Below are 13,239 nucleotides of genomic sequence, written 5' to 3' on the forward strand. Positions count from 1 at the left end.
AGCCCGCGCGGATGTGAGGTTCCGGGCTCCTGGCGCCTCGGGATCGCCGGCTGCGGCGCAACGCTGCTGCGCCCCGGGGGCGGCGGCGGCCCGGCTGGCTGTGCGGCTGTGATTTTGAAACCTTCGGCTCCGCAGAGGACCGTTTCCTCTCGACATGCATCCCTCCGGGTAGACTGCACATCTCTCCGCCCGCCCCCCGCCCAGCGCGGTCAGAGGCAGGCGCTGGGTGGGCGAAGAGGATCCGGGTTGAGATCTGCGCCCCCGGCTCTCGTCCCCGCCCTGTCCCGCCGCCCCCTCCCCCTCCCGGAGTCGAAATTTCCCGGGGATTATGTTTCGGAAAGGTAGGTGAGCGCCGGGCGTGCGCCCGCCCTCCGCACGGGGACCGAGAGACCGCGAGGCGGCGAGGCAGCCCCGGCCGGCGGCGGGGCCACCGCGTCCCCTCCCTGGGAGGTGCCCGGCGCTGGGGGGAGAGAGCGCTCCAAACGCGGACGTCTCCCAGCTCTCCCCCTCCCTGCTTTCCGTTAGGAATCCGGCGAGGAAATACATGAGCTCGCCGAGGATCGCCGGCGCCGGGGCGCAGCGCCACAAGGTGTAGGGAGCGACGGGGTGGGGAGAGAGGGGACCCAGGAGTCCCCGTGGCTCGAGCGCCCGCCGTCGGCTCTGCACTGCTGCCCGTGGGGCAGACCGAGTGACCCGGCCCCCGCTCCCCGCCCCGACCATGGTAGTGTTCAATGGCCTTCTTAAGATCAAAATCTGCGAGGCCGTGAGCTTGAAGCCCACAGCCTGGTCGCTGCGCCATGCGGTGGGACCCCGGCCGCAGACTTTCCTTCTCGACCCCTACATCGCGCTCAACGTGGACGACTCGCGCATCGGCCAAACGGCCACCAAGCAGAAGACCAACAGCCCAGCCTGGCACGACGAGTTCGTCACCGATGTGTGCAACGGGCGCAAGATCGAGCTGGCCGTCTTTCACGATGCCCCTATCGGCTACGATGACTTCGTCGCCAACTGTACCATCCAGTTCGAGGAGCTGCTGCAGAACGGGAGCCGCCACTTCGAGGACTGGGTGAGTCCGGCCTCTCCCGGTCCGGGGAAGTGGCTGTGGGGTACCGGGTAAAGACTCGCTGTGCACCGCCTCGGCGTTGGGCATGGGTCGTCGCGGCTGGGGTGTGTGTGTGTGTGTGTGTGTGTGTGTGTGAGATATCAGTTTCCCTGGAGAGGAACATTTCACTTGGTAGGTGGGGAGAGGTAGGCATTGGGGCGAGGACGCTGGAAGGTGTGTATGGCCCTCTGCCCTCTGGTGCTGTCTTGACAGTTGGTGCTGCAGGGGCTCCGGAGCCGGCAGAGCCGCGGGCTGCTGGTACTGAAGGCTGGCCAGGGAGCTGGCGCCTTTCGCAGTCGCGTGGTGGCCTGGCTGCGAATGACAGTGTGTGGGTCCCTCTGTCCTTGGAGAGGCACGTGGAGCTCGGATTGAAGGTTTCTTGCGCGTCTTGGCTTTGTCTTGCGTAGTGGAGTGAGGAGCTGCTTTATTTTTCTCGGGGGCAGAACGCATGCTTGTTTTATTCATCTGCAAGTTAGTTAGCCTGTGTTCTGACAGAGGGAGAGAAAATGTGTTCTTCCTCAGTATGTCTCCTCCAAAGTCCTGGAAATATCAGTCCAGCTCGTTTTGCCTAATTCATTGCTTATCCACCCAGGACTATTGTATTTTTAAAATGTTTCTCCTTACAGGGTATAGGAGTCAGCACTTTGAATCTGAAAGTTACATTGTTTTCCTGTTTTGATTGTCAAGATAATGTGGGATGAAATACTGTTTCTGAGATTGAGTTAATCTGTAATTGATTACATTGTCAAATATCAGGGACTTGGAAATAGGCCTTGTCGACATACTTTTAAACAAATCCTGTACATTCAACCCTGGCACTTGCACAAGCAGAGAGAAGCAAGCTTCTTTTTAAAATGTTTAATCTCTTCTTGAATGGAAGGTGTTAAATTAGGAAATGAATTTCTGTATTTTCAGGTTTGCTACGTGTTCCACCCAGAGCCAGCGTTGCTCTGGATGAATACATTCAAGATTCTCCCATCTGCACAGAAGGAGAACGATCTGTATCTCATGAAAAGATGTAGAGGAATCACTTTCTGCTGAAAACTAGACCATTTCATGAATATCCCGTGGGTCAGAGGTTGCATGTGCGCCCCTTTGGCATATCACCTTATGTGTTTTTTTGGAAGCACACGGAGTTTTAGGGGGGAAATAAGAAAAAAAAAAGATACACTCATGGCTGTCATGTAGCATGGCTGAAACCATGGTTACAGGGCTTTGGAGAAGTTCCAATGAGCCACACCAGTATAACCCTAGGAGATTTGTGGGTTTCCACTTTGGAAAGCAGGCAAACCTTCACGACATCCCAGAGAACTCAGTGGCGTCCCACCGCACATCGCTGATGTCCCCTTCCTCCCCCGTTCCTGCTCATTCCCCATTTCCTCTGTGCCTATGGCCTTTGGTTCTTTTGACTTCTGTCAGCAGTGAATGTCCTAGGCTAGGGGGAGCTGGAATAACTAATTTCAGAACAAGACTTCAGCACTAAAAACCTGTGATCTTGAAGTTGTTTTTGAGGAAGAGAAAACTTGCCGGTGATAGCAAGGAGAGGAGGCCTTCTGAGTGGTATACAGACAGGATGGGCAGTGGCGGAGAGCAGGGGAGATGGACACAGCGGGCTGTGTTAACCACAGAGGTCCGTTGGAGGGAGTGTGTCTGAGCGGCTCTGGTGACACTAAGTTAGAACCCACCGCGGACTCCATGCAGCAGGGTACTACCCCCTCCCTTTAGCACTTCAGGCGGAGCGTGCAAGCAGGCATGTTTTGCTTGGTTATCATTCTCTAAGGTTCTCAGATTTATGCTGGATTTGGCCCCAGACCAGGTCATCTGGTGCACAGGCAAGTGTCACAACAAGGACACTGAGTTTCAGAGAACTAAGTGGATACCCAAGGTCATACGGCCAGGAAAGGTGGGTTGGAAGCTGGGGCCTCACCTCTGGTTGCCTGTTGCTTGCTCGGAGCCCATCTGGGCTCCCAGGCTGTTTGGTCTCCCTGCTGATCAATCTGCTGTGTCCCTGACATTTTTATTGTGTGTGGTGACTTAAAGTGCTTTCAAAATCATTATCTCTTCTGCCTTATAGCCAGTGTGAATTAGGGATGACAGGTATTGGACAGATGAAAAAACATGAGTCAGAGTAAAGCCCGAAGTCATAGGATGAATCAGGTCATGGAGCTTGTTCTGACGGCCCCCTCTTGGGGTGTTTTTGCTAGAGGGTGTTGCCATCTCTCTCCTTCCTCCCGCCTGAACCTGGGGGTGCCTTGGGAATGGACACAGTTGCAGGTGGGTTGACTCAGGCCGCCTTTCCCATTCCCATCGTCCACACAGTCACACCTTTGGGTAGAATTTCCTGGGCTCAGGCGTCTGTAAGAGACGCACCCTTTCTCGGCTGGGACTAGAAGTCTGGCCTGAAGGAGCTTTGGAAAACATGAGGTAGCAGCAGAGAATCTCATTCAGCTGCGCTTTGAGTTAATGTGCATTCACTGAGGACCTGTTTTGTACTCAGATCTCACTAGGGGAGCTTAGCATTGCAGCTAATCTAGAGGTAAACAGGCCACGGGTTACTGTCACAGGGCTTGCATTTCACTAGGGAAAGGATACTAAGTACATGCATACAGACACTTAGGTGGCAATTAAGTTCCAAATGAGTGGTACCATATGTAGGTTAGAAGAGTTAAAAAAAAAAAAAAAAGGCCATGGGCTAGGAGAGCTGGAAGAATCTGGGAGGCATGAACTGGGCATAAAAAAAGGTGGGCAGCATTTAAAGAAGTATCTGCCAGAGCAGACAGCGGCTGTGATCAGCGCTGGAGAACTGCTAAGCGTGGCTGAAACTGCGGGTACCTGCTAGAGAGGCCCGGACAGGGACAAGGTTTCTCAAATCTAAGACTCTTATTGGAGTACTGCCTGCGCTATTGTTTAATATTTAAAAAAATTGATTCTTTTATCTTCCCCTTAGTCTTTTCTCAAGCCCTACTATTCATCATAGAATCCCAGGTTTGGATTTTGTAGTTAATCATTTTTTTTGGTTCACATTAAAATAAACATGGTACTAAAGGAAAAGGAAAAATAAATTCATCTCAGGCGCCTCTGAACATCTTTAGCGACCTGGGGCCGCACTTTGAAACCCTGGATGGCATGGGAGAAAGTTTGGAAAACTGAGATGGATTTGAAAATATTTTAAAGCCAGGCCGAGGCAATTATTCTTTCGAGAAGGAGAAAATATTTCAGGTGTGATGACAAAAGGGCTTGCTTTACAGAAAGCTTGCTGTAAGGAGAAGAAAAGATTTTGTTTGAGCTTGAAGCAGACTACATTATGGCCCTGGCTAGTTTTTTCTAAGCATTAGAAATAATGGTATTCAGGGGGCTGGGGATTTAGCTCAGCGGCACAGCGCCTGCCTGGCAAGCGCAAGGTCGTGAGTTCGATTCCCCGTACCGGGAAAAAAAAAAAAAAAAAAAAGAAATAATAGTATTCAGATTTCCATGTGCATAGGGATCAGTAAAAGAATTGGCAGGGGAGGATGTTAAAAGTATAGATCCTCAGCTGGGTGTGATGGCATATGGCAGTAATCTCAGCACTGTGGGAGGCTGAGGCAGGAGGATCACAACTTCAAGCCCAGCCCAGCTTGGGCAATTCAGCAACTCATCAAGACCCTGTCTCAAAATTTTAAAAAAGGGCTGGAGATGTAGCTCAGTGTGAAGGCCCTAGATTCAGTCTGTTACCAGAAGAAGAAGATCCTTTGGCCCCACCTTCAGATTACTACTCAGATTTCTGTGTGTGTAAGACTCACAATGGGAAGGTATTAAAAATAGAGGTCCTCTGGCCCCACCTTCAGAGATGTCGATTCTGTGGTTTGGGATAAATTCTGGGAATCTGCATTTTTTAGTGAGATGTCCTTGGGATTTTGACTAGATCAGGCTTCCTTTGAGAAACCTCTAGTTTGGTTGGGTCCCTGACAGTTAATGGAGCAAGCTTCCATAGTAGAAATGTCTGGAAATTCCATGGCAGAACTTTATTTTATTTTTTAACTTTTTTGTGCATGACTGAGGATTAAACTGAGGGCCTTTGTATTGAGCTACATCCTCAGCCCTTCCTTAGATTTTGAGACAGGGTCTTGCAAAGTCATTCAATTGCCCAGGCTGGCTTCAAATTTATAATCCTTCTGCCTCAGTTTCCCAGAGTGTTGCAATGATAGGTGTGGGCCCCCGCTCTGGGTTATAATTCTTAAAGCAAGATTTACACAGGTAACTGTGTAGACCAGAAGTGCTGTGCTGGGATTCATGTCCCAGAGACAGAAAGATTGCTGGAGGGGTGGCATTTGCTTGCAGAGCGGGAGCGAGCTGTGAGCTGACTACCCCTTCACACTCTGGATTTCCCTTTGTTCTGCCGTCCATCCCTAAAGACATCTTTGGATTGTGTCACTGCCTGTGTTCTGTGGAGGAGCGTTTGTTTGTTTGTTTGTTTAGTACTGGGGAGTGAATGCAGGGCCTTCACACTGAGCTACATCTTGGCCCTTTTTGGCTTCTATGGATTTATTTATTTATTTTTGAGACAGGGTCTCACTAAGTCCCTAAGTTCCCCAGGCTGGGTGCACACTTGAAATCCTTATGCTCCCAGAGTGCTGGCGTTACCTGCACGTGCCACCATGCCTGCGAGGAGGTGCTTGGAATACAGTAGTGATGACCAAAAGTTGTCCCTAGAGACATGGGTCCTAGAACAGCTAAAGCCTAGCAGTGGAATCAGTACGTCACCTCTACCACTCGGCGCTTTTGTGACCCTTTGTGAGCTACTTAACCTTTCTGAGTTTCCTCTGTAGAATGTGAGTGATGGGCTGCGTCCCTGCAACTGTGGGTTGTGGGGACTCGGTGAGTGCATGGAGCCAAGGCTGACTCTTAGTAGCTGTTCAGGGAGTGTTCACAGTTGCCATTGTTATACCCCTACACCTAGGATGGGGCTGGCCCGAGAGAGGGCTCTTCACCCAGCTCATTTTTTATTATACAGGCTCCAAAGAAGTCAGATTTTCATCAACCTCAGAATATTTCTCTTGAGTATGGCGGCTTTGTTGGCAAGGGACAGAATGCTACACATGCTTCTATTTCATGTTTGCCGAGTAGCCTGTCAGAAAGGCTTCTCTTAGTTCCCTTTGTCTGTGCCTGCAGACTCTGCCGGTGAGGTAGGCCTCTACTTAAGTGAGATGGACTGCCTAACGTTTGGCCCACCAGAATCACTTGGAGATTCTTACACCACTATTGCTCCTAGCTCTTCTGATTCTGAAGGCCCTAGGTGGAGCCTGAGCTCATGGGCTGTGGTTGAGCCAGCCTCCTACAGAGACTTCTCCTGAACCCTCACCAAAGGGCATATCTCTAACTTCCCACAGGACCTCTGAACATGTCTGGCATGATTTAAACACAGTGAAGTTGGAACGCTCTGCACAGTGTGTGTGGAAAGGTTGGGGCTGGTCCATCTTCAACTCCTGTGCGGGCACCTACCCCTGAAGTTAGTCTCCCAGCAGCTGAGATTCCGTGGGTTGCTATCTTTTCTCTGCTTGTATAATACTTACATCTAATTCCGTATTGTTCCCCTTGGTACTTGTCATTACCAGCTACCTTAATGGTAAGGTTTTGGCCCAATGCTATCATAAGGGCTCCTGGTACTATGACCCTAGATTTAAGTGCCTGAAATAGACTCAGGCCTCATGGGCGGTTAGGCCTTGTGTGTATGTCCTCCTTCTCTTCTTGTTATCTTTGACACCAAGCTAAGTTAGTGAATATTTGAGACCCTCAGTTTTGTAGCTCCTTTAGTGGCCCCTTATCCCTGGGACTGGTGTGTTCTAATTATAGAACCACTTAATGGTTGTAGGACTGAGGCCCTTTAAGTCTGTTCCTTTATCTGCAAAATGAGAATGTAATGATTCTTGCCCCTTAGGGTTGCTGTGACAATAAAGTATGAAATCTCTGTAGGTAGAGCTCTTAGGTACATCTGTGTAAAGTTTTGGCCATAACACAAAAAGCAATGTTATTAATATTTGAAGGGTTATATGTACAGGATAGTTTCATAGATTTAGAATCTTAAATTGAATATATGCTAGTGAAAGATATTTTTTCTTCTGGATTTGTGAATGTGTTCATATGAAAAGTCTTACACGGTTCTATGAGTCAGCTTTTCCATTGCTGGGAAAAAATACCTGACATGTACAACTACCAGAAGAAAAGGTTTATTTTGGCTCAAGGTCTCAGAGGTCTCAGTTCATGGTCAGCTGCTCCAAGGCAGAAATGGTGATGGCCTAGCAAGGATGCTCATCTCGTGGAAGGCAGAAAACAGGGAGGGAAGGGGCTGGGAGAGTACGTTCCTCCAGTGATCCACCTGCTCCAACTAGGCCCTACCTGGTAGTGACACATTCAGCTGTAAGTTCATCAGTGACTAAGCCAGTAGTGATTTCAGCACTTCATGATCCAGTCACCTTGCAAAAGCCTCACCATTGCACATATGAGCCTTTTAGGGGACATTTTAGTTTTTCATATTGAGGACTGAACCCAAGGCCTTTGCAAAGAAATCCTCTGCTCATTTCTAATTAAAAAGAAAAATTTTAAAAAATTTTTGAGACATGTCTGGCATGGTGGCACACACCTGTAATCTCAACACTCGGGCTGATGTAGGAGGAGCACTATGAGTTTGAGGTCAGTCGGGACTACATCAGGAGTTCAAGGCCAGCTTGAACTACATAAGGAGACCTTGTCTCAAAAAAAAAAAAATAAAAAATAAAATAAAATTTTGAGACAGGGTCTCACTAAGTTGCTAAATTGTACAGTGTAGGTTTGAACTGGGGATCTTTCTGTCTCATCCTTCCTGAGTGCTAGGATTTATGAGCATCTACCAGCGTATCTGGTTTAAGAGCTACTTAAGATCTACATCATAACAACAGTCTAAAAGTAAATTTAATTAATTACATTTAACTTTCTTTCTTTCTTTCTTTCTTTCTTTCTTTCTTTCTTTCTTTCTTTCTTTCTTTTTTCCTTTTTCTTTCTTTCTTACTTTTGACAGGATCTTACCATGTACTCCAGGGTGGCCTTGAACTTGCTATGTAGCCTAACTTGGCCTCAAAATTGCAGTCTTCTTACCCCAGCCTCATATGTGCAGGGCTTAAAGATGTGTACCGCCACACCCAGCAACAAACTGCCTTTTTGGTAATAATTGAATAACTCAAAATGAGATTGTTTGGAAGATCTTGGAGTTGTGGACATTATGGATAAAAGTTGATTATTTATGGAAACAGATAAGTACTTGGAAATAGGAATATGTAGGAACTGGTGTTTTTGGCTTTACTGTGCTAACTTCACCTGGTGTCATCGACTTAAATACATTTTCAGTGCTTTAAATTCTTCGTTCTCACCCATAGCCACATTGAGCTCTAGAGCTCATGTATAGGTTTCCCTTATCATCACTGTTTAACTGTAAGAAAAGGCACCTGCAACTCAGTCTCAGTATCATACCTTCATTTCCTCCTCTCCAATCTTTTTTTTTTTTTTTTTTTTTTTTTTTTTTTTTTTTTTTGTTTTTCTCCGGTACCGGGAACCGAACTCACGACCTTGCGCTTGCCAGGCAGGCGCTTTGCCGCTGAGCTAAATCCCCAGCCCCTCTCCTCTCCAATCTAAACCTGTCTTTCCTAGACCCAGAAATGGCAGCTCCACCTTCCAGGTCCCCCGGCCAGTAGCCCTGGGAAGTCGATGTGATGCTTGTCACTTTCGCCGTCCTTCTTCCAATCTTTTAGCAACATCTTCTGTGTCTGCCTTCGGAACAGATCCCAAATGCAGTCCTGTTTTCTGTGCCTCTGCTGACACCAGTGCGGTCGCTGTCAACTCCCGCCTGGTTATCTCAGCAGCCTCCTCATCACTTCCACCTTGGGGAACAACTCCAAGTCCTTGCCATAACCTACAGGACCAGTCTGGTCAGGTCTCCTGGTCTGACTCCCTGACCCTGTCACCTACTGCTTTTCCTGGCTGTCCTCAGGATGCCTCTTACCCACCCCGTCCCCTCCCTTCTGCCCCAGTCTTTAGGCTTTTCCAACTCATCTTTCTAAGAATATTGCTTCGCCTGATAGCGTCATGGCATCAGACTTTATTCAAACGTTACCTTTCAGTAATGTTACCTTTTCAGTAAGGCCTTTTTGGGCAATCCTGTCTACAGCCATTCTCCTCCTGTCCTCCTGGGCATTTTGTATCCTCCTTTCTAACCCTCTTTATCTCTTATCACTGTTTTATACTACACATAATTCTTATTCGTCTTTATTGTCTGTCTTCAACACCAGAAGGTAAGTTCTATAAATGTAAAGGTTTTTGTTCACTGCTGTGTTCTTGGCATCTAAAACAGTGCCGAGCATACTGTTGAATGAATGAATGAATTTAATTAAACAGTTGTGCATTGTCCCAGCACTCACTGTGGTCAGGCGCGACGGGAGATACTGGGGGCTTGGGACAATTGGGTATGGACGGTCCCTGACTCGGAGGTGCCTGAGAGCAGGACACGTGGGTGAGCAGGCGAGCGAAATCCTTCAACAAACCTCCACTGAAAGAACTGAGCAAGAAAAGAGAAAGATCAGAATATTGTACTTAATAAAAGTCAGTGAGATAAAGGTATTCTTAGAACGTGCTGTTTCCCCGCGGCAATCTGTATCAAGTGGAAGAATCTCTGTCAAGTTTGGAGTTTCTAAAAATAGAAACTATGTACCCTGGTTGCCCAGGGTCTGTGCAAGGTGCGTGGGTGGGGACGTAAGCAACAGGGCAACTTGTCCTCTTTTGCAGAGTTGTATTTTCGTCAGGGTGTTAAATACAAAACCCTTTGTGTTGGCAGTGACAAGAAATGCAATTCCAAACGCCAGCGCCTGCACTCGAAGAGCTTATGAAAGTGTGGCCAGGGGTTTCATTTAGGTTAAGAGAACTCCAGAGCAGGCCTGGGTATTTTACATAAATAAAAGCTACACTTGGCAAAACATATTTCTCTCCAAGTTCCTTTGGGTGTGTATGGCCTTGTTAAGTAATTACAATCTATTATAATGCTAATCAGCGGGGCTGCACCTGTTTGAAATTTAGTTTTCTGGCAAAAACCATGTGAAGTGGCCAAAAGTCTGTGCTGCGGAAAGTGAGAAGCCAGGAAGTACCGCTGTTTATTGCAGCTCAACTCACCGACGTCTAAACAAAATTGAAGCTCCTGAGGGAAGATGATTGAACTCCATAATACCGTGCCTGGGAGGAAGTGGGAAAATGAGCCTGTCCTCAGCCCCAGGTGCTGAAGTGAGGACCTCTGCTTCCCTCTGTCCTCCCGGGCCTGCCACTCACCTTGAAGTCTGCAAGAGGTGGCTTCATGAAAAGTCACCTGTCTGTGCCCGCAAGGAGTACACTGAGCTCCTGAACCCAAGAGGTAGATAAGACTGAAAATGTAGCCACACTCAAGAAGAGGTTGGAGAAGTCACAGTGGACAAATCCATAATTAATTCTTGAGGAAGAAATAGCCTTTGACTTTGCCTAGGTCCTTCCTGAATGAATTTGTGTTTCCCCAGAGGGTAGCATCTCTTGGTGCAGTCGTCTTGCCCTGGGCGATGTAAGCCTCCTAGGAGCTGGAAGTCTCCCTCTGCGCTCCAGGATTTCTGTCAGATGCACGCGGGCTGGGTGGATGGAAGTCTGCCTCTCCAGCTCTGTCTTGCAGAAACTCAAATAGGCAGCAGCCTTCTGTCTAACTTAGGCTGAGCTCTTAAAAGTTTCTCCTCTGGTACAGGAGGAAGATAGTGGCCTCGGCAAAGGTTCTAAGCAATGGATGGCATGGTGAATTCATTCATTATCTGGCTCTCCTTTTAGCCAGACAGCAAATACTTATGGAATACCTTCAGCGCCAGGCACTGTGTCATGTAGGAGACCATAGTCTTGTAAGAGAGTCAGCGTTAATCAAGGAACAGCACAAATATGCTGGTGTGTAAAGTTAGAACTAAGAAGGCTCATTGCAATTGGTTTCAGAGCCTGGAGATGCTTAGGCCTGGCTGCTTCAGGGTTGGATTGGCTATAACTTTTCTTTTTCCCCTATGAGATTTATTGAATGGGGAGTTGGGTGGCTTCTATCAGTCGGTGGTGTTGGGCCTTGGAATTCACCTCTGTGAAAATAAGGAGTTAGCGCAGTCCAGATGCCCTGTGAGGCCCCTGCTAACAATGATCCGCCTTAAGCTCTGCATGTCGCATTTTGAGCTTTGACTGTGCTCAGTCTAACATTGGGTGCTATTTTGTCTCTCTTGTTTTCCCTAAAGCTGTCTCGTCTCTGGTTTTCTGCCCCCTCCTCACCCTTGTGCGTGGTTGCAGTCAAAGCCACAAAGCTATTTTTGATAGCTTGTTTCTTTTTGTGTGTGTGTGTGTATCTTTTTGAGACTGGGTCTCACTATGCAGTTCAGGCTGGCCTTGAGCTTACTTTGTAGCCCAGGCTGGCCTCAAACTCACACCGATCCTCCTGCCTCAGCCTCCTGAGTGCTGGGATTACAGGCGTGTGCCACCACATGCAGCTATAGCTTGCTTCTTTACCTTGTGTTCAAGGCCCACAATAAGTAAGTTTATTTATTTATTTATTCGTCTTTTTGAGACTTTGCAGTTTAGGCTGGCTTTGAACTCACTTTGTAGCCTGGGCTGGCCTTGAACTCACAGCGATCATGCTACCTCAGCCTCTCGAGTGCTGGGATTACCAGCGTGTACCATCAAGTACGGCAAATTGATTTTTAAAATGGAGTTCTCTTTCTGTATCATTGAGCTATCGAGGAAAGTCGAGAAACACACAAGCAAGCAAGCAAGCAAGCAAACAAGCAAGCAGGCAGAATTTCCAGGATGCAAGGTCCCTGTCTCCCTGCCTTTTGCACTGATGATTATCTCAGCCATTTGCGGTAGCTGAGGGAACCAGTCCATCAGTCATGCAGCATGGAGCAGATGATCAGCCAGCATTTGCCACTGCCTTTCACGAGGTAGGGCCTTCTGATGTTCTCAGGGGTCTGTGATCAAGCTGGGTAAGAAGTGTTATGGAGTCAGATACCCGTTGGTACACTGGAGACTTTGCCATGGTCCCCGGCAAAGGAAGTTACACACCTCTGGACAGCCAGGTTTCCCAGACACATTTCATCAGAGAACACTCAAAACATCAAGAGCTAATGTTTTTGTGAACATATTTTGAAAAAACAGTATAATTACATAAAAGAATAAATGGTCTTTCTCTAAATGGGTCACTTGGGAGATCTAGATCAACACCCTTTTATGATATTGTGAATTTGAAGAACTTTCTTTTGAAGAAAAGAAACAGGGATTAATTTTGGTTCTGCTACTTGGCAGGGGCTTTTTGGAAAGATTTTGAACCAGGCCTTGAAGAAATGCAGTCTAAGGAAGGAAGCCCCTCTACACTGGAAAAAGAATATAAAAAATATTGGACATGTCTCTGTGTATGTGTGTGTGTGTGTGTGTGTGCGCATATGTGTGTGTGTGTGTATGTTTTGAGGTCGGGTCTCATTATGTTCAGGTTGGTCTTGAACTCACTGCATAGCCCAGGCTGACCTCGAACTTGTGGTGGTCCCCCTGTCCCAGCCTCTTTATAGCTGGGATTATAGGAATATTCCATAACATCAGTGACAATTTTTGCATTGCGTTTCTACTTTAAACTTGACTATCTTCATAATCCAAAATGATAAAATCCACTTATCCAGCCAGGAGTGGTGGTGCCTGTAATCCCAGCACTCTGTAGGTTGAGGCAGGAGGATTGCTGCCAATGTGAGACCAGCCTGGGCTGTGTAGTGAGGCACTGCCTCAAAAAACCAAACCAAACCAAACCAGACCAAAACAAAACAAACCCTCCCAAAATAATCACTTCATTGAAACAACAACAACAAAAAATCCACCAAAAAAAAAAAAAGCTAATAAAGCAAAGGAAGGGAACAATGGACAGCATAGGTATTCATCCATTGATCTACCCATTGATCATTTAGTCAGCCTACCATCTAGCCAGCCAGCCATTCACCAAATATATATTGACTTTCTGTGTTTGGAGAACTTTTTTGGAGCAAAGTTGTGAATAAAATCACTCATACTAAACTCTTACTTATTAAGAAATCTAACCTGAGGGCTAAGCTTAATCTTCC

The 13,239-nt window shown here is 47.4% G+C and overlaps 1 protein-coding gene across 2 annotated transcripts in view; it reads left to right on the top strand.

The window, feature by feature from the left end:
- Positions 1-6: 6 nt before the first annotated feature.
- Positions 7-13,239, top strand: part of Prkce (protein kinase C, epsilon) — a 499,694-nt gene continuing 486,461 nt past the window's right edge. Inside the window, exons 1-2 of one of the 2 annotated variants that reach the window (XM_013517553.1) lie at positions 7-341; positions 526-1,066. In XM_013517553.1, coding sequence (XP_013373007.1) covers positions 719-1,066 — 348 coding nt within the window. In that variant the 5' untranslated portion in view covers positions 7-341; positions 526-718. Of the gene's footprint in view, positions 1,067-13,239 lie in introns of both variants that reach the window. The other variant, XM_013517554.1, reaches the window with a different exon arrangement.

This window comes from Chinchilla lanigera, unplaced genomic scaffold, assembly GCF_000276665.1.
Source record: "Chinchilla lanigera isolate Chin_1 unplaced genomic scaffold, ChiLan1.0 scaffold00040, whole genome shotgun sequence".
Taxonomy (NCBI): domain Eukaryota; kingdom Metazoa; phylum Chordata; class Mammalia; order Rodentia; family Chinchillidae; genus Chinchilla; species Chinchilla lanigera.